Source organism: Bombina bombina, chromosome 8 (assembly GCF_027579735.1).
Source record: "Bombina bombina isolate aBomBom1 chromosome 8, aBomBom1.pri, whole genome shotgun sequence".
NCBI classification, from domain to species: Eukaryota; Metazoa; Chordata; class Amphibia; order Anura; family Bombinatoridae; genus Bombina; species Bombina bombina.
The window spans coordinates 29,967,975-29,992,851 of NC_069506.1; the positions used below are offsets into that span (position 1 = coordinate 29,967,975).

General features: G+C 38.8%; 1 protein-coding gene across 1 annotated transcript in view; it reads right to left on the reverse strand.

The window, feature by feature from the left end:
• The window catches only part of ANO7 (anoctamin 7), an 89,663-nt gene extending 69,308 nt beyond the window's left edge, over window positions 1-20,355 (reverse strand). Inside the window, exons 1-14 of the mRNA XM_053690256.1 lie at window positions 20,221-20,355; window positions 17,547-17,655; window positions 16,552-16,736; window positions 15,488-15,595; window positions 14,306-14,442; window positions 11,078-11,135; window positions 9,162-9,272; window positions 7,292-7,457; window positions 5,550-5,640; window positions 5,384-5,480; window positions 5,163-5,306; window positions 3,953-4,090; window positions 1,288-1,386; window positions 859-961 (exon numbers count right to left, since the gene is read on the reverse strand). Coding sequence (XP_053546231.1) covers window positions 859-961; window positions 1,288-1,386; window positions 3,953-4,090; window positions 5,163-5,306; window positions 5,384-5,480; window positions 5,550-5,640; window positions 7,292-7,457; window positions 9,162-9,272; window positions 11,078-11,135; window positions 14,306-14,442; window positions 15,488-15,595; window positions 16,552-16,736; window positions 17,547-17,655; window positions 20,221-20,355 — 1,681 coding nt within the window. The remainder of the gene's footprint in view (window positions 1-858; window positions 962-1,287; window positions 1,387-3,952; window positions 4,091-5,162; window positions 5,307-5,383; window positions 5,481-5,549; window positions 5,641-7,291; window positions 7,458-9,161; window positions 9,273-11,077; window positions 11,136-14,305; window positions 14,443-15,487; window positions 15,596-16,551; window positions 16,737-17,546; window positions 17,656-20,220) is intronic.
• Window positions 20,356-24,877: the final 4,522 nt, after the last annotated feature.

The window sequence follows — 24,877 nt, forward strand, 5'->3', positions numbered from 1 at the left end:
AAGCCACTCGCTACCTCCGGCGAGTAGATAAAGTAGTGAGGGGTGAAATAAAGTCCAACACCACAGCAGGGATAAAAGAGTATGTGGCAATTTATTTAAAATATATAAAAAGCGTCAGCAACACGTTTCTCGGCTACACAGAGCCGTTTCATTATAAACATGGTGGCAATTTGGAATCAAAATAGTAGGGTCCATTTATTAAAGGCTGGATGGACAAGGGAGAACATCTCAGCCCCTATCCGCCTGGCATCCTGACTAGTGGAAAGTAATACGCTGCCCCCATTTATCATTACGCAAGCTGGTCGGACAAGTTTAGGGGGATTGAAAAACACTAGTTCAGAGTTGTGTATAGCTTAAGAATATACTATAGGTTGAAGGCTCATTCATGTGAGATTGAAGCTAAAGACGCTCCAAAGCTGCATTCACAGCTTCTTAAATGGAGCCCAAAGTCTCAAGTGGATGCTTATGCTTTGATACCAAGAGCAAAATTGTAAAGTTCTTCCCCTTCTGGATGCCCATGACCCTTCCATGTAATCTTACAGGAATAGATACAGATAGTTCAGCATACCGACATGTGAGTTAGCATTAGGATTTTGAAACATGTCTGACACAGCTTCTTGATGTTTCTTTTGCAGCTGCTTCAGATAAGTTCCTGGGGGGTGGGGTTTACATGTTTTCTATTGACATACTCATTGTTTACCTCTAGAGCTTTATTATATATTAACACTTTATAAATAAAGTACAGCAATAATAATGGTAACAATGATAGTAATAATAATGATATAGGCCTATGGTGAGAATACAAGTCCTTGTGGTTGTCTTTTACAGTACAGGGACTCTAGGGCTTGAGTTACTCACCCCAACGTGTCAGCTTCTCAGCCAACGAAGTGTAGACCTGGCTCATGAGCAGGATAAGTACTAAGTTGACCATTGTGCTGCTGATATTCGCAATATTCCCCGCCTAAAAATACAAACATTGTAACACTTGGGAAACACATTGAGAGTTCATGAGTAGAGAGAGATTGGAGACACAAGCCAATAACTAATGAGAAAGTTGTTTCATGTGATTCTCTAAGTAACCCATTGCATGCCAGAGAGAGCTATTCTATCATCAGACACTGCTCAATACTGAGTCATAGAGCAGGTTGCTGTAATAGCTTATAATCAGATAAGGATAAAATACCATGGGCGCAAACACGCTACATAAAAATGCCCACTATCTCTTGCCCAGCAAAGTAGCGGCTTCTAGTAAACTAAGTCTGTAGTTATACGTCAGCTGGAACGTACCTGGGTCATGAGGATGCTGTTCCCCGTGTGGTACATCGTCATGCTCACAATCCCACGGTACATAATAACCGACACCAGGAAAATCATCACTACACAGAGCTGGAGGTAAGAGAGTTAAAGAGACAATGTGACCATTGAGGGTAGCTCTAGTAGGGGAACAGGGCTAAAATAGTATTAAACTCAAATACATTTGTGTAAAAATGATACATTTAGGTTATTTATTTGTATTTTTTATTTAAAGGGACAGTAAATACAGTAGATTTGCATTATCAACAAATGCATAATACAAAGACAATACAATAGCACCAAGGGGTAGATTTATTATGCTGCGGTTGTAGCTGTTTCCACGCGAGCCTTCAGGCTCGGCGGAAACAAAAGTTAAGAAGCAGCGGCCATAAGACCGCTGCTCCTTAACTCAATCATTCCGATCGGATACAATCGGGATGATTGATACCCCCTGCTAGCGGCTGATTGGCCGCGAATGTGCAGGCGGCATAATGTTAAATGCCGACAGTGTATGCTGTCTGCATTTAGCGATGTCGGCCGACATTTAATAAATGTACCCCTTAGTCTGAACTTCAAATGAGTAGTAGATTTTTTTTTCTAACAAATTTAATTTTTTGTCTATTTCCACTTCCCCTGCATCATGTGACAGGCATCAGCCAATCACAAAAGCATAAACGTATATTCTGTGAATTCTTGCACATGCTCAGTAGGAGCTGGTGACTCAAAAAGTGTAAATATAAAAAGACTGCACATTTTGTTAATGGAAGTAAATTGGAAAGTTGTTTAAAATTGCTGTTCTATCTGAATCATGAGAGTTTAATTTAGACTTGAATTTAGGAGGAACCTTTAATTGTGATGATATATGGAGCTGCAAATTACTGTTGGAAAAGCTGTTTAGTTAATATTAGTTAATATATTGTGAAATGTATGATGTCATTGATGATGTTATGTAAATTCATATGATGTCATCAAAAATGTCACCAGAAAATCTACTATTGGGTTGAAGCTTGGAATTTCCTGACTTTAGAACACCTAAATGAGAACTTAGTTTTGTCCACCATTTTTACTGTTTGTGAAGATGTCCCTGTAGTACCCTCTGAAAGTAACATAAATTCTTTTTTTCTTAACCATTACATTTAAAAAAAATATTTTAATTTGCTGGCCCCCTGTATCACGTGACAGCCATCAGCCAATTACACACTCATATACGTATACACTGTGTACTCTTGCACATGCTCAGTAGGAGAATCTCATAATGGAAGCAAATTGCAAAGTTTCTTTAAATTGCATGCTCTATCTGAATCATGTTTAATTTTTACTTTAGTGCCCCTTTAAGTATATAGATGAGGAGAAGCCAATGTCCTACATCCTCCCCACTATCCCCACACTAGTTTTGATTCTTTTGACACAAAAACTAAGGAAGTGCCCTGATGCAGATGGACTTAATTCTTACCAAGCTCATGTCAGCCCCCCGCAAAGAGAGACAAGTATCATCTCATTTGAAAGGGCAATTCTAGGTGGTTCAGAGCTTAAAGGGACATAAAACAGTATGAACTAACTCACGTTTCTAAATATATAATGCAGCCAAAGCTTACCTGCAAAAAGGTTTCTATTTTAAACCCCATTAACCCCTTAAAGGACCAGTCAACACTGTAGATTTGCATAATCAATAAATGCATGATAAGAAGACAATGCAATAGAACTTAGTCTGAACTTCAAATGAGTAGTAGATTTTTGTTAAATAAATTGCAAACTTATGTCTATTTCCACTCCCCCCTGTATCATGTGACAGTCATCAGCCAATCACAAATGCATATACGTATATGCTGTGAATTCTTGCACATGCTCAGTAGGAGTTGGTGACTCAAAAAGTATAAATATAAAAAGACTGTGCACATTTTGGAAGTAAATTGGAAAGTTGTTTAAAATTGCATGCTGTATCTGAATCATGAAGTTTAATTTTGACTTGAGTGTCCCTTTAAATTCAGGCATAATTTTGTTTGCAGAAAGCTCCCCCTGGGCATTTCCATATATGGAAGGTGCTATCAAGGCCATAGCTACGGCAGAATGCACTCATGCACATGCATAGTAGGGGGCATAGTCACATGGCACCTGACTAAAGCAGTGCACAGTATAATTCTGAAGCTTTCCCAAAGCATGTGACATTATCCCCATAGAAACGACCAAGCCTCTTGGCAACAAACAATAGCAGTACCTGCTGTCCCTCCTCAACCCCCCTTGCTTGCATAAGTAATTATCCTCACATGCACGCTTTGTTATATGATACCACAAGGTTTGGACTAGGACACTGATAAGGGTGGGGGGGATGGAGCAATCTTCACTTGGCACACTAAAGTGTAAGTAATTTTGCAGATTTTTGGAAATTTTATTAAAATTACTTATAAGCTTTTTTTTCACACACAGTTTTACCTTAGTTGACCCTTTTATAATATGCACATAACTCAAAATGTTTTATGGCACTTTAAGGACAATACCAGTCCTATTCACCTCCATAAATCTTCTCAGATAAATCCTGGTTTCTTTATTAATCCATTAATTACATACTGTTTTGTTAGATATCCACCAAACTCTCTCAAGCTAAACAAGCTCAGGCATGGTCTTTAGAATATACAAAATGCTGAAGCAATAGCAATCTCACCATGATGACTATAACCATGGAGCCAGTGAGGATTCGAGACAGACGATCTCTATCAGGGAAGTACGGTTCCTTCACTCCGGTGATAGGGTTTTGCTCCATCTGAGGAGCCATCGCCGCAAATTCAGGACGGGGACGCTCCTTTGGAAACAATAGTGAGTCACAGATATTTACAACAATTCTTGGAATTTAACAAATATACAAAATAATTCTGTATAATAAAGAAGCAGAAGAATCTGTACAGCACAAGCTCAGCACGTGGCTTCTGTGTAAGGCAGCCGTAGGCAGAGAATGCTCAAGTATCCCCTGTTTATTTTGTGCTCATATATTTACTTAAAGGGCATTAAAGTATTTTGTATATCCATATACCATCAATTACAAAAAATATTTTATAAATATTAAAATTGTCATTTTGTTTATGGTCCAGGGATATACAACTTGAAAACTCTTTCAAATATGCTTATGTTATCTCCTTTGCTGTGACTATTTGGTGATATATACAAATAAGCTCCTGCACTGTTCAAGCAATTACTGCGTGTAATGCTGCAGAGTCCTGCATTAAATATAAATTTCAAGAAAAAGAAATAATGAAAATGCATTACAACATTTTTATTATGTATAATTTAATATTTTATGGGAATTAAAAGTTTATTGACCATTTAAGAAAGCAGTAAAACACACACAAAGCTCTACCTGGCCAAGTTATAGCACAAAAAAATGTAGGTAATTAAATAGTGAACTGTAAATTATTATGACGTGAACAAATTAAAAATATTTAAAAAAGAGAGGAAGAAAAAGAGAGAAAAAGAGAGAAAGAAAGAAATTAAGAGAGAGAGAAAGAAAGAGAGAGAAAATAATATAGAAAGAATGAAAGAAAGAAAAAGAGAGAGAAAACAAGATATAAAGAAAGAACAATGTTAAATATTTGTAATCACATCATAGGTAGTGGAATCTAAATTTAATATAACTGGCACAAATATAAGACAAATACAATAGTTGTATGCCTATATATGGAAGAACAGTGCTTAATGAAAGAAAGAAAATAAAAAAGAAAAACAATGCTTAATACGAGAAAAAAAGAAAATAATATTTTAAACTTTATTTGAATCTTGTGACATATGAAGAGAAATCTTAAGAGTCCATATCACATAATGGACAGAAATGTGCAAAACAAATATAAACCTTTATGCCTAAAAATGGAATAAAAAATCACCTCTTCTTCCTGGAAGTCCATACAGTCCCAGTGATGAGCCAGAGTTGCGTTCTTCCTCTTCCAGTATTCAAGAAATGTGACAGCCCAAAAGGACATAAAGATACTGAAGAAGACCGTCCCTGGGTGGTCAAACAAATATCCTACCTGGAAAGTCAGAAACAAATAGCCTAATGCACAGACTGACAGACCATGTCAAAGAATCACGACACAGGGTTACTTACCTTGGCCATGGGGCATATCTCAGAGATGTACCAGGTTTTACAGGTGTCACACAGTGGGCACATGAGATACTTCTGCTCACTCTGACATACTTCCTGTCTGTAGATAGAATCTTCAGTTACTTGCTGGGCGATGCTAAATGTATGCTCCTCTCTCACTTATACTTACGCTGCGTGGTTGCCCCTCATTGTCAATAGGCCGGAGACAAAGACTACGGATCCAACAATAGCAGCAGGAAGTAGCCAAGTTGTGTAAAACCCTACAGTTAAACACACCGTTCATTAACACAAGTCTCAACTATAGTCGTTCTGATTAATAATGAACTATAACATGTTATGTAACTCTATTATACAATATTTACATCCAGGGAAATTGTATCCACTAGACAATACATACAAAATAAAACATGCTTATTATAAGTAATAATGATAAATAAAGATTTTTGTATTCTGCATTAGACTAGGATGACAATAAAAGATTGGGACCTCAGATTCTGTGCTAAGTTATGTGGATAATTTGCTTGATACATTCGATTAAAGGGGATGGAAGCTTAAATTAGTTATTCAGATACAGCATATTAACTTCTTTCTCTTGGTACTATTGTTCATTCATATTTAGCTCCTCGTTATAAGAGTATCCTGAGGTATGCTCAGAAGCCTGAAATCTGGGGTTTCCATGTTCCTCATTCAGAAGAAGAGTGCCTAGGGCTGGGCAGTCTGTTAGGCTGGATCAGCCTGATACACTTTAGGAAAGTTCTCCTCTGTGAAAAGCACAATTGGGCTAAAAGAAACTATTTGGTGGTGACTCGCCAAAGCACAAGCTACTGAGCTATTGTTTGTTACTGGATGAGTGCTTCTCTCTCTGTATATATTTGTATTATGTCCCTGGGGAAATTCTCCCTAATGGTGATGGGGAAACCAGACATGGACTCTCTGCCCTAGAGGGACACAGCTGCAGCTCACTGACGTCCACAGAGGAATGAAACAATCTGGGGTTGCCATGTTCCTTGCTCAGAGTATAATTGCCTGGTGTTTCAAAGCAGGACTGTTCATTTTAGGCAGGATAAGAGTGAAATATTTCAGGAAAATTCTCCTCTGTGGAAAGGACATTTGGGCTAAAAGAGGCTTCTCCCAGGTGGTACGTAGCCAAATAACACATTACTGAGCTGTTGTTCTGCCCTTGTTGAGCAATGCATTTCTCTCTCTGTAAATATCAAGATTGTGCATGTTTTGAGCACTGTATGTATAACATTGTTACAAACATTGGTGTAAACACCAATGCCATATAGTTCTCTAAATATGTGCACACTCCTGAGCCTTAGAACCATAGAATATTCTCATGGAAAGGAGATAAGTTCCAACAAAGAAGACCAAAAGAAAGAGGTAAATTTGATAATAGAGGTAAATTGGTTTAATTTATTTTAATTATACGCTGTCTGGATGATTAAAGTTAGTTTTAACTTCCGTATCCCTTTAAATGCAAATACACAGGGTTGACTACTGACATCAGTCTCAGAGTTTGGTTACATATACTAATATAAATTGCAGGACCAGCTGCAATGCCAGCTGTTTTGAGGATTACCCTACATCTCAGCTGTCCTGGTCAGTAAGTAGCTAGTAAAGTGACTGCACCCTTAAAAATAACATTTAATTATTCAGATAGAGCGTGCAATTTTGACCACTTTCAAATTTATTTCTATTATCAAATTTGCTTTATTCTCTTTGTATCCTTTTTAGAAAGGCATACCTAGGTAGACTCAGGGGGCATCAATACAATACTGGGAGCTAGCTACTGATTGGTGGATACAAGAGAATAAAGCAAATTAGATAAAAGTAAATTGGGAAGTTGCTTAAAAATGTATGAATCATGAAAGATTTTTTTTTAGGGTTTCATATCCTTTTAATACATACCCAGCCAAGCAAAATATATTGCTACTTTCTCCCCAAAGTATTCACGGATGTGGTCCAGGGGCTGGTACTTATACCACTGGGACCAGCTAGACCAGTATTGGTAAAGGATCTGTCGAGGATTCAGCGTTTCAGGGAGCACCTCATACTCAGGTAGCTCAAATTTGCCCTGTCAGAAGGGTAAGGGTTAGTGGGGAGTATTCCCATATCAACAAATATAAAAACACTCTTCAGCTGCCTCTACTAAAGATGACAAACACGTGGCACGGTGGCACAGCAGCCTCACAAAATGCCTTCAAACCGTAACAAAACAAACTGATTCAAATTAAAAAACGTTAAAATACACACAAAAACACCTTGAAAACAGTTTTTAAAAAAAATGTGACAATCTCGTTAGCTCTGATATAATAAGCAAGTGCTGAGATACTTCACAGGGGCAATAGATTATTTCTGAATTCCACATGCTTGACGATCTTGTAGGTCAGTGTTTCTCAACCGCGGTCCTCAAGTACCGCCCAACAGGCCAGATTTTCATTATAGCTGAACTAGAGCACAGGTGAAATAATCAGTTGATGGGTGAGAGCAGGTTAGTAACCATGGTTACTGATCAGCTGATTACTTCACCTGTGCTCTAGTTCAACTATAATGAAAGCCTGACCTTTATGGGGACTTGAGGAACGCGGTTAAGAAACACTGGTGTAGGTGAAAATTCCCCATCACTACCGTGTAATTTCTGATCTTAAGAATTTGGTAATAGTTTAGCTTCAGCATTTGATTTTGGTGTACAAGGTCCAAATGGGATTCACATCATGTCTCAGGTATTGACCTCAAATAATAGAAATAAATACATTGGGGCCTGCTCTGAGGCTGCGGACATCAATCCACCAGATCCTATACGATCGAACTGATTGACACCCCCTGCTAGCGGCCAATCTGCAGGGGCAGCATTGCACAAGCAGTTCCCAAGAAATGCTTGTGCAGTTATAAATGCCGACAGCATACGATGTGCCGCGGACATGATACGCTACATCGTATCACGTCTGCTCGCACTTTCATAAATCGGCCCCAAAGTCATGTCATGCAAAGGTAATTGAGAGTCTGTGTCCAGAACATAAACTGTAGTCTACCAGAAGCTTTCTAAATGTTCACCAGCCAATCACAAGATTTCCCACTTTCCCCAATCTCAGAAGTTCAGAAGTATTATATACTGGACCACAAATTGTAACCTCATTTGAAAGTATTTTACACAAGTGTGCAAGTATTTAGCACAAACATATTTGTGTGCATACTCAGATTTCAGTTCATTCACACTAAAAACACAATGACAAAATTCACAAAAAAAGTATATTGATGACATAAAGTAATAAGTGAGTGATAACTTCACTTTCTGTACCAGGAGAAGAGCGTGGACAGGACATTGACATAGGTAATTAGAAATGCATACCTGTGTCATGTAATAAATATACTGTACATTAAAGAGGTCACCTTGCATTGGAAAGTAAGTTGATCATCAAATGACCAATGGTATAACTGAACACCTGGTGCACATCAATTCTCGTTATGAAATGGGATCACCTGGTAACCTCAACTTATGTCATCGGTTATTGGTACTTGGAAGAATCTTAACACATGTTATCAGGAGTGAGTAGTGATGATCCTTACATAATGTGAACTGAATACTGCTAAAAAATAATCTCATAAAATGGAAAGTGACAAGTCTGGTGGACCCTGTCAAGTAATAAGAAGTGAATATCTGGTGGGCCTTTACACAACATGAGTGCCTGGTGATTGGACCTAACGTGTTTATAATGAGCAGTGGAATTATGGAGGTCTACAGTGAAGTCCTAAGAACTAAGTGCATAGTGGACCTTACCTCATGTAAAGGGAAGGCTGCAGTATATATTCCTTCTTTTACCATTCGTTCAATGCCAACCTCAGCATGCTTCCTCTTCCCATACACCGTACGAGAGAGAATCTCATAAAGCTAAATGCGAGAAAAGACGGATGAGATGAGCCATACTGAGTTATAAGTTAATCCAAATTTTCTCTGGCTGTTATAGAAGTCTACAGGGGTTCACTAATAAGATATTGCAGAGCGTAAAAACCAGCAGCGAAATAGTGGAGCATAAATGTTGTCCTAAACAATAAGGTTTTTGTTTTTTTAATGTTACACAAATATAAGTCTCCATTTAACCCTTTGCTCACAGAGGGGCAGTTTAGATGAGTGGCTGGGTAGTTAGGAGGAGTAAAGTTGGCTAAGCAGTTTGGAGGTGAATCTGTGATTGAGGTGTTTCATTGTGGGATTCAATTGTTCTCAGATTTACTTTGTAAACCAAGTCATAAACAGTGTAGAGGAAGATCTCCCAAAACGCTACATTCCTGCTTCATGCAGGATAGTTGGGAAATCTGCAGCATCTATGTTTGTTAAAGGGACATGACACCAACATTTTTTCTTTCATGATTTGGAAAGAGCATGCAATTTTATTCAACTTTTCAATGTACTTCTATTATCTTAATTTGCTTCAATTTCTTGATATCCTTTGTTGAAAGCATATCTAAATAGGCTCAGTAGCTACTGATTGGTGGCTGCAGATAGATGCCTTGTGTGATTGGCTCACCTATGTGCATTGCTATTTCTGCAATAAAGGATATCTGAAGAATGAAGCAGATTAAATAATGTTGTTTACAATTGCATTCTCTATCTGAATCATGAAAGTAATATTTGGGTTTCATATCCCTTTAACTTTAGTAGTATTTCTAAAATGTGCTTGGCTTGTAATATTTTTTTTTAATTGGGACCCTTTGTCAATAGGTTGTACATCCCTGCCCTACAGCCATTCACCTCCCCCAGCAGCTGTATCGCTCATCCTTTTCCTGTGTGCCTGGCATTCTCCCTATCACCTGGTATTAGTTGGTACGCTCCAGTTTATTTTGCAAACCCAGGTACAGTGGCAGCAAAGACTGACTCACACAGAGGAAGTCTGCCAGTTACACATGAACCAAGCCTTTTGTATTCCAGCTCTACTGTAAATAGTTGTATTTGCTTAATTTATTAGGCAGTGATGCGAGAGCCAGCATTTCCAGACACCCTACCTAACAATGGAATGCAGCAGTTAAATATATCCTCTGGTTATTTGGTTAGTTCCTAGAGATAGAAAAATAATTATGGTGTACAAAAAAAGTGATTGAAATCATTCTACTGTAAAACCAATGACAGCAAATGTCATATCAGGCAGGTCAGCCTTCACATTGAATAAACTGGTATACAGTGCTTAAAGGGACACTAAACAAAAAAAAAATATTTTGTGATTCAGAAAGAGCATGCAATTTTAAGCAACTTTCTAATTTACTCCTATGATCATTTTTTTATTCGTTCTCTTGCTATCTTTATTTAAAAAGCAGGAATGTGATGCATAGGAGTCAGCCCATTTTTGGTTGAGAACCTGGGTTATGCTTGCTTATTGGTGGTTAAATGTAATCCTCCAATAAGCAAGCGCTATCCATGGTGCTGAACCTATAATGGGCTGGCTGCTAAGATTTACATTCCTGCTTTTAAAATAAAGATAGCAAGAGAACGAAGAAAAATTGATAATAGGAGTAAATTAGAAAGTTGCTTAAAATGTCAAGCTCTATCTGAATCATGAAAGAAAAAAATTGTGTTTAGTATCCCTTTAAGCTGGAGTCTTTGTGAGAACATGAAGATAAGTTTCATAATCTATCACTTTAATGATACAATCTATTTAAACTCTAAGCTGCTAATACAGAGGGATGTGAGACATTGTTACTTACAATTCTGCTCCTCTGGGTGTTGGTGAAATAAGTGGCATGACACTCGCTGCCCAGAAATCTGTAATGAAAAACACAAAAGAAACCTAACATGTTCTTTCATAGAGGGTTCCTGCAATCTGTCAGACTGTACAAATATCTCTCAGTGGCGCATTCAAGTGAAAATGCTAACCACTGACAAATTTATTTATAGGGAAAGGGAGATAGTGCTGCCGCGCTGTCCGACCTCCAGATGTTAGCGCTTGAGTCATTTTGCTTTAAACTTGTAATACGAGTTCAAGAAAATGAGCACTATTGATTTAAAGGGACAGTCTACACTTATAACAACCTTAGTCCATCCGTTAGATTCTTTTCCGATTTTCATTACTTACCCCTGCAACCATATCAAGTCATCTACATATCCAGAGTTATTCTCAACGACAAGTTATATTCCGACGGTTAGAAATGGCCGCTCCGCACCGCCTACCCAATACATCACCCACTCTCTTAATTTCAACTGTCCAATAAAAAATTGAACACCGATTAAAATACTGTATCGCGCTTTCAGTGCTTCGCAACTTGCGCAACGTCACTGGGAACCAACTATCCGGAACCAAACTTTATCTCTAGTTTTCTGCCGCATTCAAATATCAGAAGTACCCCTTATTATGTCATGTAAGTATTTTGACAGCCTGCAATCTAAAAATATAACCTTTTAATTGGTATAATTAATTACCTAAACTTCAGAGTGTTAGAATTGCTTCAACGGAGGAACCTCAAAAAAAAGGGAGCCTTTTTGGGTTTGCTCAGATATTGCTGACAGACTTCCGGTTTCGAGATTAAGGTTGTTATAGGTGTAGACTGTCCCTTTAACTAAAGTGCTTTTAGTGCTCAATAGTGCTAATATTTTTGTGTTTTACTTGTAATCTAGGCCTGTATTGGGTTATTTTTCAAATCTTAACATGAAATACAAGCGGAAGCCTACCTTGTTCATTACCACTGAGTTTTGCACCAGTAATATGGTACATTTTTATCCAGTGACGTTAACAAACTAAGGGCTAGATTATGAGTGGATCGGTATTATGTGCTCCCGCTCATGCGTTAAATCTGCGAGACAGAGACTTTTTGCACACTTCGGGTAGCGCGTGTATTACAAGTTGAAAGTGAAAAGTTTTTGTATGACCGCTAAGCTAACGTGCACAAAAAAGCCGAACTTAACCACATTAACATATTCCCCTATAGACTTCAATGGAGTGTGAAAAATGGAGAAAAAGACTAACACCTTACTCACGCACAAACCCAATCGTGTTTAAGCAAAGTGCACTAACTCAACATAAAATACGAATATTTCATATTCCAATGTTCTTCACATAGCAGAATATGTTATATTTATTCTTAAATACATATTTATATATATATATATGTAACATAAAAATGCAATGTGAGTAGGATGCGCCTAATATAATTATATACAAAAAACAAAAAGTGGTATACAATAGACGAGTAATGATAAGTGCAAAATATCAAATAAAAGTGGTCATACCCAGTATTAAAATATACAGCTATTACATATAGCTCAATAATGTGCAAAAAATATGCAAAAAATAAAAACAAAAATCAGTGACCAACTGCGACCCATGTAAAGGACATGAGTATCCAACACTACTATATCATATATAATTAAACTAAACTCTAATAGTGCAAAATCCAAGTGAAAATATAAGTTCAAAGTCACTTATCCTAAGTGGAATGAATGTTTCTTGAGACAGCGATGGAAAATCCCACAGGGGTCCAAAGCGTAACTACGGCAAGCTACTCCTCCCAAAATCTGTTGGTGTTCAGTATTCGTGACCGTCTAAAATTAAAAAGTAGAAGGAGGCGCCACCATAGTGCACAATCAATATTGCAGAAAATCGCCAGCACACAATGTAACGTACTTACAGTGTTAAAAGCACTTGAGAAGTGCTACAGAGGCTTCCTGGACTCTTAAAGTCGTCCAGACAACTTATCCTCGTCTTTATTTAAAATTAAAGTCTTTTTAATTATTGACTTTTTCCACGAGCATCATTATACACATTTTTACTTGTTACATATCGTATACACTGTATACTATATCAGTTACTACTAGAGCGCACGGAGTGTGTGGAAGGCAATACGGGCTGGAAAGTGAGGGATTGGAAACTTCAGCTTTTCCCACACACCTGGTCTGTAATCCGTGTATGGCAGCCGAATAAGGAGTTTGAGTGGCCTAGAAAAGACGAGGATAAGTTGTCTGGACGACTTTAAGAGTCCAGGAAGCCTCTGTAGCACTTCTCAAGTGCTTTTAACACTGTAAGTACGTTACATTGTGTGCTGGCGATTTTCTGCAATATTGATTGTGCACTATGGTGGCGCCTCCTTCTACTTTTTCTCATATATATATATATATATATACATATATATATATATATATATATATATATATATATAATGTTTTATTTTGGTAAAATATACTGTATATCTATACCTATATAGGTATATATATATATATATATATATATATATATATATATATATATATATATATATATATATACAGATATAAATATCTATTAAAAAGTATTTAGAAAATATAAAGAATATTAATATGTGAAATATGTTTTTCATGTTTTTAGCTTCTTGACTGCAAAGGGCTCCAATGCACTTTGTGTGTGTATATATATATATATATATATATATATATATATATATACAGTATATGTCTATATATGAATACATATGTATTTATGTTTTTGTATGTGTACATATTTAGACATATATATGTATGTATATCTATGTTAAAGCCCTTTGCCGCCCTCATTTCTTTAAGCCTTTATAACTTTTTATTGTAATTGTCATTAGATAGTGTTATTATGAGTGTATATAATTGTGATGTGTTTTTTGCAACTTTTTTGTCTGGAGTAACCCCGTAACCAGAGCTCTGAAGTCACGCTAGATAGGGCACATATCTGGCAGATGACCCCCCCCCCCCCCATTAAAAAGAAGATAATCTCCTTTCAATCAGAGGTTAACTGACCATCTAGTTGTCCCTCGGTCAGTATAAAAATTACTATTTTTAACCTGATAGGCACCAAGTGTACAGTAATAAATGCGGAAGAGTTCTGAAACTGCGCCATACCTGGGACCGCTTATTTAAAAGAGCAGGGCATGGTCTTTTGGCATGTCATATTTAATTAGTCCTAGCAACAGTAGAGGAATAAGCTCATATCTTACCTCTGCAGCTTGGATTTGCGGAAGGCACAGGTGTAATAATCAATTGGTTTGTTGGGTACATAATGGTACATAGGGTTGGGAATGCGCAGTTTTCGGAGAACTTTGTCCGATGTGTTTGTGTCTGGGTTTGGTTGAGCCTGCAGGAGTGAAAAACAATAAAAACAAAAAATAATGAAAACAATAAAGGACAGAACTAAAGTTCTGTGAGATTTTGACTGCTTGCTGCTCGATACAATAAAGTGAACAAAAAACAATAAAATAACACGATTAAGAGAATATTAAAATACATAACTTCCATGCATAGGCAACATTTTAATATACTTTTTCTAGATGTGAAATTAAATTTACCTATAGTCAATAGTCTACTCAAAGTTATATATGAGAAACATGTTACTAGTTCAGGACAAGTAGATATTTCCAGTCCTGTACTTTTGTATTAAGTTCCTTTTAGTGATATTTTAGTACAATAAGTCTTTGGTAAATTCTGTTTTCCACTTCCCACAGAAATAGCAGTAGATACATGTAAGTGACCTTTTTATAAAAAGAGAAGTGCTCGACCAGGAACAAACAATGGACCAATAGTTTGATCACTGATTAGAAGCACCCTCTTTAGCCAAACTGTGTTTTATACAAAGGAGAACTTTCCAGAAGTATATCAGTCTGACTCCTCCTAAAAAATACAGTCCAGCCCCAAAATACCAGACAACCCCCCTCTGTACCAAGAGCAAATCACTCCAGATGATAATTTTGGCAGGCTTAGAAGCTTACATTTAGGTCGGCTGTCACCTTGTAGTAGCTGCGTTTAGCTTAACTGTGTTTTTTATAAAGGAGGACATCCCTGAAGTATATCAGTCTGATTCAGCCTAAAAAGGACATTCCACCCTTAAAACATAAAACAATATTCTTGTGATCAGCTACTATTATTCCTGCTAGAAGATGTGTTACCTTAACTCTAATGATTACCCCCTGCAGTTCTCTTTATGTCGGCTATACAACATAATGAGACCTTGGAACAGAGGGAACATGAAGCCTAGTTTATGCCAGTTTTGTCCAGTGAGACTTGGTTTAGAGAAACTGAAATGCACTCATCATGCACAATTCAGATTTGATTACTATGTCCCTTCTATTCGGGCATCACACATCTGTTTTAACTGGCCTTGATATAATGGCTGAGGAGCAGACCTGTAGGGGAGCTCTCATGCACAGCTCCTCAGCATAGTACACCAGGACATCCCATGGAACACTGAGCTTCAGGTAGTGCAGGGACCTCCGCTCACTGATCGTCTGTTCCTGTTGTGAAAAAGCAAAAACATGAGTCTTAAATGTGCTTGTAACTTTGTTATACTGGAAATGCTGAAAAATAAACTAAATTGGCTGAGTATTTTAGGCATTATTAATTGTTGAAAAAATGTACCTTTTAATGTAAAAAAATAGCAGACTTTGCAACTGTCTCTATTTAAGAGGGACAGTCTCTAATTCTGAGCTCTGCCCTGCTGTCACTCTGAGACAGCTGTATCATGTCTTGATTTGTAGAATTTTCATTAGCCCCACCCATAGACAACCCAGACATACCTACTAACTGTCCAGGTGCACCTATAATACCACCCACTATCCAAATGTGTCCCCGCCCCTCTATACAAAGCTCCGTCCCACAAAACAGTGACATCTCTCAACCTCCAGAGTCCATAATAACTAGCCACAAATGCTTGGAGGTATGAGGTAGGGAAAGAATACTGCAAAACCAGTGCACAAGTCTTTATGGGCTTAGACAGGGCACATACCCTGTATACCCCATATATTACTTTTTAGTACTAACATGTAACAAAAACTAAAATGATACAAATAGTAGTAGATAGGGTGGCATAATAGGTAAGTGGTTCAAGGTTACAGGTGACAGACAAATGAAAAACATCATGACAGTAAAAGCTGCAACTTTATCAACAGATTTTAGGGAATCCTACAATTAATCTATTCACAAAATATAGATTACACCAGGGATAAAAGTAGGTACAAAGGGCAGCAGGCATCCATGTCAAATGCTCTAAAGGCACTCCTGACCTGACCTGACCTACAATGGATTGTTCCAAACTAATGTTTTTAAAATAAGGTCATGTATTGGTTATCAAAGATGTAACTGACATTATAAAATACAAGCTTGGCCATAATTATTTCTACCCTTATGCATACAAAGTTTCATCCAGTAGAAGCAATCCCAGAGTTGCTCTCTGGCCCCTGAGGTCTCTCACCTTCTCACACAGCAGTCCAGCTTTCAGCAGGTTACGGTGAAAACGTCTCCTGTAGCGTTCCTTTGCTCCTTGTTTTTTTGCTCTGCTCTGTTGCCCCTTGGAGTCTTGCTCCTGACTTCGGGCATTGCCCTTTAACTTGTGTTTCTTTGAAGACTGGATTTTTTCCTCCCAGACCAGCATGAAGTCTGCAAAGAGTAACCAGGAAGCCTTAGTAAGACTTGGAAACCCCTTTCTGCCAGAAGGTCTATAATGCCACTTATTGCCGGCTAATGAATTGAGTCTCATATAATGCAATGTTATTATTGTAAAAATGTTCAATAAACTTTATTTAACTAAAAATGATTATGAAACCTACAATGTTTCTTTCATGATTCAGACAGAGCATGCAATTTTAAACAACTTTCTAATTTACTTTTATTACAAATTTTTCTTTGTTCTCTTGGTATCTTGTGTTGAAAAGCAGGGACGAAAACTTAGGAGCCGGCCCATTTCTTGAGCACTATATGGCAACAGTTTTGCTAGAGCACTAGATGGCAACACTATTTCCTGCCATATAGTGCTCCAGATGCTACCTAGGTATCTCTTCAAATAAGAATATTATGGGAACTAAGCAAATTTGATAATAGAAGTAAACTGGAAACTTTTTTAAAATTGTATGTTCTGTCTGAATAACAATTATTTTTTGGGTTTCATATCCCTTTAAGGGTGATAAAAGATATGGGAAGAGAGAAGGTGAGGGAAGCGCAGCTGTAGGGATGGCTGAAAACAAAAAAGGAAGTAAGGAAAGAAGGAGAGGACAAATGCTGGCGGATGGATTCAATTGATGAAGGAAAACAAGAAGTATAAGACAGAGGAAAAGGGTGATAAATGTCTGGAGTCCGCACTGAACAAAGAAACAAATGGTGGTGGAAACAAGTGTCTGTGTGACTGCAAGGGAGAGACATATTAACGTCTAAATGTAGTGTTTATTTCTATCACTCAGTCCTGCTTCTTACCAATCTTGGTTTTCCCATCCTTGAAGAAGTTTTCACTGGTGTCCTGGCTGTAGATCTCTGTGCGTGGGATAAATATGGGGTCCACGTCATCATCCTCTTCCTCTCCATACTGCAGCTCCACAACAAGAGGTTGAGAGAAAATGTCAGCTTGCAGGCAGCAACAGTCACCCTTACTCATGCTCACTCCATGTCAGTCTGGTGCACTCATACTTACTACATGTCATCCTAATAACAGTGACAGTCTCCCAATGTAACTCATACTCACTACATGTTATCCTAATAATAGTGAAAGTCACCCACTCTAACTCATACTCATTACGTCAGCCTAATAACAGTGACAGTCACCCACTCTAACTCCTACTCATTACATGTCATCCTAATAACAGTGACAGTCACCCAATGCAACTCATACTCACTACATGTCATCCTAATAACAGTGACAGTCACCCAATGCAACTCATACTCACTACATGTCATCCTAAATAACAGTGACAGTCACCCAATGCAACTCATACTCACTCCATGTCATCCTAATAACAGTGATAGTCACCCACTCTAACTCATACTCATTACATGTCATCCTAATAGTAACAGTCACACAATGTAATTCATACTCACTACATGTCATCCTAATAACAGTGACAGTCACCCACTCTAACTCATACTCACTACATGTCCTCCTAATAATAGTGACACTCACCCAGTGTAACTCATACTTATTACATGTCATCCTAATAACAGTGATAGACACCCAATGTAACTCATACTCACTACATGTAATCCTAATAACACAGTCACCCAGTGTAACACATACTCACTACATGTCATCCTAATAACAGTGACAGTAATCCAGTGTAACTCATACTCACTACATGTCATCCTACTAACAGTGACAGTCACCCAATGTAACTCATACTCACTAAATGGCATTCTGGGGCAGCGACATTCACTCACCCTTTTACTTCATATTTACTTCATGTTAGCCTGGGGGCAGTAATGTTAGCGCACACTTATTTAAACTTACCCCATGTCAGCTTGAGGACAGAAATAGTCACCAATACTCTTTCATAACCACTTTATGTCAGCTGAGTACAGTAACACCCACCCTCTCTCATACCCCACTTTGTGTCAGCCTAACACAGTGACACTCACCCACCCTCTGTTGTATTCATTCAATGTTAGCCTGGGGACAGTAAGAGTCAACCACCTTCATTCATACCCACTCCAATGGCTCTCACCCACCCTCACTCATACCTACTCCCAGGGCCACCTTTAGCATTTGCGTTGCCCTGGGCAGGGGCGAAACTACAGGGGGTGCAGAGGTCACAGGTGCAACTGGGCCCCTGAGAGAGGGGGCCCAGCTTTTAAAAAAAAAAAAAATATTTTTTTTTAATATATTTTTTTTTTTATAAAAAACGTTAACCTACCACTGCCTGCACTGATATCATGTGAGTGTGACATGACTACAGGGGTTAGTGTTTCTGTTTTACCCATTGGTGTTTATGTGTGTGTGTATGGTGTGTGTGTGTGTATGTATGTGACTGTGTGTGTATTTATGCATGTATGTGTGTGTGTATGTATGTATGTATGTGTGTTTGTGTATGTATGTATGTATGTGTGTTTGTGTATGTTTGTGGAACCAGCAAATTACAGACCTTGTTACTACAGCATGGGGGGGCAGGGGGTAAACAGTGTCACTATACAGTACCACTATATATAGTATGGGGGGGTGGACCATGTCACTGACTACTGTGGTCACTTTATAAAGTACTGGGCGGGTAGGGTCAGGCCAGCCATCTCACCGGCAGATTACAGACTGTGTCACTAACTTACTATATACAGTACTGGGAGGTTAAATAGTGTCACTATATATATATATATATATATATATATACACAGTAATAGGGGGTCAGACCATCTCAGAGACTGTGGGCACAGGGTACCTCCTTTTGCAGACATGTAATCTGATTCACATTTTTTTTCTGTGTAATGTAAAAAAAAAAAAAAAATGATATGTATTAAATTCACCCTTTTTTGGAGGGGGAAGGGGCCGTGGGGGGGGCCCTTCTTAGATTCTTGCACCTGGGCCCTGTGGTTTCTAGTTACGCCTCTGGCCCTGGGCACGACAAATTTGTGGGGCCCCTCAGCCCAGCCCCCTTTTCCCCTACTTCTGTAAATCCTGCCCCGTGTATGGCTCCACCCCTGTCCCAACATACAATGTGTCCTAGATAAGGAATAAAACTATATATTACACCTGATACCATAAACATTTATTCTTAAACTAAATTTTACAATATACATTGCACCTTCTCATAACCCCACCCCTGATGACAATGCAGGGCCCCCAAAGTGCCAGGCCAAAGCCAGGTGCCCTTCTCGCCTTGTCTGTCCCCCAATACCACAAATGTTAGACTAATAGTTCTATATACGAATCTGTATGAGACGTAAACCGTGCTCCACATAATGGAATGACATTTCACAAAACACCTAATACAAAAATAAAAGTGCTCTGCATCTGAACATTATTCAGTGTCAAATGACATTTGTATCAATAGCATGACTCCTACAGTGCCCTAATCCCTCCCTCCAACATCTCCCAAATCAATGATTTCTGAAGCTTAGTGGGAGAGGATGCTCACTGCATGTTGCTGTCTAGTAAACATAAAGTCCTCACATAATCAGTGTCACCGGCTCTTCCATTAGGCACAGATCCAGGGGATTCACCGAGAAGCTCACATCCATCCCTATCCAGGTCTACCAGGGAACTGGTGTCCAAGTCTGACCAATCAGAAAGCTTCCTCCGAAACATTCTGATCCTCTGCTACATTCCCCAGAGAGAGGGGGCTGAGGGCAGTATGGGGGAAGAGGGCAGGAGAGATTCTGCAAAAATATTGGTAGAAAGAGAATCACAATCAGGTGTGTAGCTGGGGATTACGCAGACAGGGAAGAGAGAGAGAAAGCAATGTGCAAAGAACTGGAGAAACTATAAAGTAGGTAAGATGGGTGAAATAGCATAAGGGACGCAAGAAAGAAAGGGAAAGAAGCTAAAGAGGAGGGAGGGCAACAGAAAAGAGGGTTAAGGTGGTCAATCCAGTTAATGGTGCTGGTGAAATATATAAATATATAGAGATCAATTCAGGAAAAGGGAGCGCTGCAACAGAGAGTGTAGATGTAACAATACAGTAGCATGCAAGTAGGAAGGGATGTATACAGAGGCAAGGGACATATAGTATAGATAGGACGAAGGGGTAGAAGAAAGTGCAAAGTGTAGTATACATAGACAAGGGTAAGCAGAAGGGGTAGGGTAAAGGGGCAGGAGGGGTAGGATACAGGGGTACGATGGGAAGATGTAGGATACAGGGGTACCATAGGAAGATGTAGGATACAGGGGTACGATGGGAAGATGTAGGATACAGGGGTACCATAGGAAGATGTAGGATACAGGGGTACGATGGGAAGATGTAGGATACAGGGGTACCATAGGAAGATGTAGGATACAGGGGTACGATGGGAAGATGTAGGATACAGGGGTAAGAAGGAGAGGAAGTTAAAGGGTACAGGGGTAGGAGAGAGAGGAATGTGTAGGGTACAGGGGTAGAGGAAGATATAGGATACAGGAGTAGGGGAGAGGAAGTTAAAGGGTACAGGAGTAGGGGAGAGGAAAATGTAGGGTACAGGGTTAGTGGAAGATGGAGGGTACAGGGGTAGGGGGAAGAAAAATATGTATATAGGGTACAGGGGTTGGAGAGAGGAATATGTAGGATACAGGGGTAAGGGGGAGAGGAAGTTGAAGGGTACAGGGGTAGGAGAGAGGAATGTGTAGGGTACAGGGGTAGCGGAAGATGTAGGATACAGGAGTAGGGGAGAGGAAAATGTAGGGTACAGGGTTAGGGGAAGATGGAGGGTACAGGGGTAGGGGGAAGAAGAATATGTATATAGGGCACAGGGGATGGAGAGAGGAATATGTAGCATACAGGGGTAGATGTAGGGTACATGGGTAGGGGTAGATGTAGGGTACAAGGGTAGGGGGAGAGGAATATGTAGGGTAGAGGGGTAGGGGAAGATGTATGGTACAGGGGTAGGGGAAGGTGTAGGGTACAGGGGTAGGGAATATGTAGAGTACAGGGGTAGAGGGCAGAGGAATATGTAGGGTACAAGGGTAAGGGGGAGAGGAATATAGAGGGCAGAGGAATATGTGGGGTACAGGGGTCAGGAGACAGATGGTTAAGCATACAGGGGAAGGTGCAGCAGTAAGGGGCTGTCGGACGGAGAAGCTGTGTCACCTCTGATCATGCAGTAGTTGAATTAGAATTACCAGCAATGCATCTCTGTGCTGCAGTCCGACCTCAGGAGGGATGTGAGAGGGCTGAGAGCAGATAGCTCAGTAATTGCTGCTGTGAGTATTCCCAGCAGCTCTGGAGGAGGAGAGCTCAGCAAGTCAGAGCACAGCAATCTCCTGTTACGATGAAGCTGCTACTACCCCCCCCCCCCCCCATTTCACATTACAGCATCCTGCAGGCGCATCAGAATATGGGTCATTGTAAGGAGAGCATCACTTTTTTTTAAGGAGCTGATATGTGACCTTATATGCAGCTGAGGGGTTATAGGAAGGAAACCCCTAAGCACTGCACTCTTGCTATATACCAGCACATCATTTGCAGCTCTGTAGGGAGTTGGTCACACTAATTGTTTTTAACTGGTCATACTCTTTAATAATGCGTCACAGCTATCTCTGTTACAGAAAAACATACCAGCCAAGTCTAAACATTTTTAAAACAAATTAACATCTTATTTACTACAATAGTTTTTATAATAGTCAAACTCCAACCACCAATTGCCATATATAGAGGTCTGGAGTCAGCAGACAAGGCTAGCCATGGCCAAAATGATATTATCAAATGCATTGTATTGCAGTAGGTATCTGTCAAAGTCAATTAAGTAAAGATATGTAGCAGGGTTCGCCTTGAGAAGTCTGCAAGGTGCATTTCTAGCTCTGAGAATTACGGGCAATATAAATAATGAAAGTATATTGCAAAGTTGTTTTTTATGCAGAACTAAACATTTTATATTAGGATCTCAAGGTGTTTACTGTTCCTTTAGGGTTTGTTAAACCAGATGTGTCATAACTGGGGCTAAAAGAATGTAAGCTAAGCAGCCTTCTGTCATCACATCTGTAGCCCTACATAAAGCATTGCATATAGGATTTCCAGTTAACATTAATGATGTTATCAAAATTTTGAATTATTTTAATGAAACAGCTTAAATTTATTTAGAGGTGGAAAAATATCACTATGGTTTACTAGTCAGGGGTTAAAAGCTACTAGCCCAGAGGGAAAGGTTAGTAGTCCACTCAATGTTAAAGGGACATTCCAGTCAAAATATAAATGCATATAGATTTATTGCATCTTTGAATAGAAACATATTTACAATACACATGTATAGGCAAAAATGCTTCTATTAAGAGTTATAACTGTTTAAGTGTTAACATTTTTCTCTGCATGTGCATGTGAAGCACCCATATTTTAAAAAATGCAGCTGCTCAGATCATCAGTGGGACTTGTATCATGTCAGCAATTAACAAATTGAGTCATTACCAGATGGTACAAGCACCCTAGGCTCTCCGAACAAGTGTTGTGTTTAAAATGCTGGTGCACAGTGCATACTTAAATACACTTTTGAAACAGCTATAGCTTTTATTAAAAGCATTTTTGCTAATGCATGTATATTACAAATTGCACCCATGTGGTTTACAAATTTGTCTGGAATGTCCCTTTAAAGATAGGAAAAAGTTAAATTTCTAAGTCGTCCGGGACCACTGGACCAGTGGAAATTTCAAGCCCTATATATATATTCAGTTAAAGGGAAAGCAACGTCAAAATTAAACATTCATGGTTCATATAGAGCAGGCAATTTTAAACAACTTTCCAATTTACTTCTATTATCAATTTTCCTTTTTTTTCGGTATTCTTTGTTGAAGATGAAACCTAGGTAGGCTGATAAGAGCTCAGGAGCGTGCACATATCTATAGCAGTATATAGCGGCAGTGTTTTTAACTATGTATACCATTGCTATAAACAATGTTGCCAACACTGCAGCCAGATGGCTTAAAGGGACACTAAACCCAAAAAATGTCTTTCATAATTCAGGAAGAGAATACAATTTTAAACAACATTCCAATTTACTTCTATTATCTTATTTGCTTCATTATTTAGATATCCTTTGTGGAAGAAATATCAATGCACATGGGGGAGCCAATCACATCAGGCATCTATGTGCAGCAACCAATAAGCAGTTACTGAGCCTATCTAGATATGCTTTTCAGCAGAGGATATCAAGAAATGAAGCAAATTAGATAATAGAAGTAAATTAGAAAGTTGATTAAAACGGCATGCTCTTTCTAAATCATGAAAGAAAAAATTTGTGTTTCATGTCCCTTTAAGACATGTGCACGCTCCTGAGCTTACCTAGGATTACTCTTCAACAAAGAGAGCTAAAAACGAAATTTTTGCTTACCTGATAAATTTATTGATTTCTTTACACGGTGAGTCTACGGATCATCACCAATTACTGTTGGGAATATCACTCCTGGCCAGCAGGAGGAGGCAAAGAGCACCACGGCAAAGCTGCTAAATATCACTCCCCTACCCACACAATCCCCCAGTCATCAAACCAAAGGGAAAGGAGAGAAAGGAAGTAACACAAGGTGCAGAGGTGCCTGAGGTTTATATAAAAAGAAACTGTCTGAATACAGGGCGGGCCGTGGACTCACTGTGTCAAGAAAGAAAGAAATTTATCAGGTAAGCATAAATTTCGTTTTTTTTTCTAATGACACAGTGAGTCCACGGATCATCATAATTACTGTTGGGAACCAATACCCAAACCAGAGGACACAGATGATAAGGGAGGGACAAGACAGGAACCTAAACAGAAGGCACCACTGCTTGAAGAATCTTTCTCCCAAAAGAAGCCTCAGCCGAGGCAAAAGTATCGAATTTATAGAATTTGGAAAAAGTGTGCAAAGATGACCAAGTTGCAGCCTTGCAAATCTGTTCCACAGAAGCTTCATTTTTGAAGGCTCAGGAAGACGAAACAGCCCTTGTGGAATGAGCTGGGATTTTTTACAAGATAGTAGGTAAAGTAGTACTAATGGTAAGTACCTATAGGTGCCAAATATTTTTGTCATCAACAAGCACCTGTTAGGGGGCAATATAGCACTAAGGAGACTCAGATAAATGAGTTACAAAGTCTATAACAAAAAAGAGTGCTTTGCCCCTGCAATTATTTAGGAAAAATTCTCCCTGAATAATACAGGAACAATTTTTAACCATTCA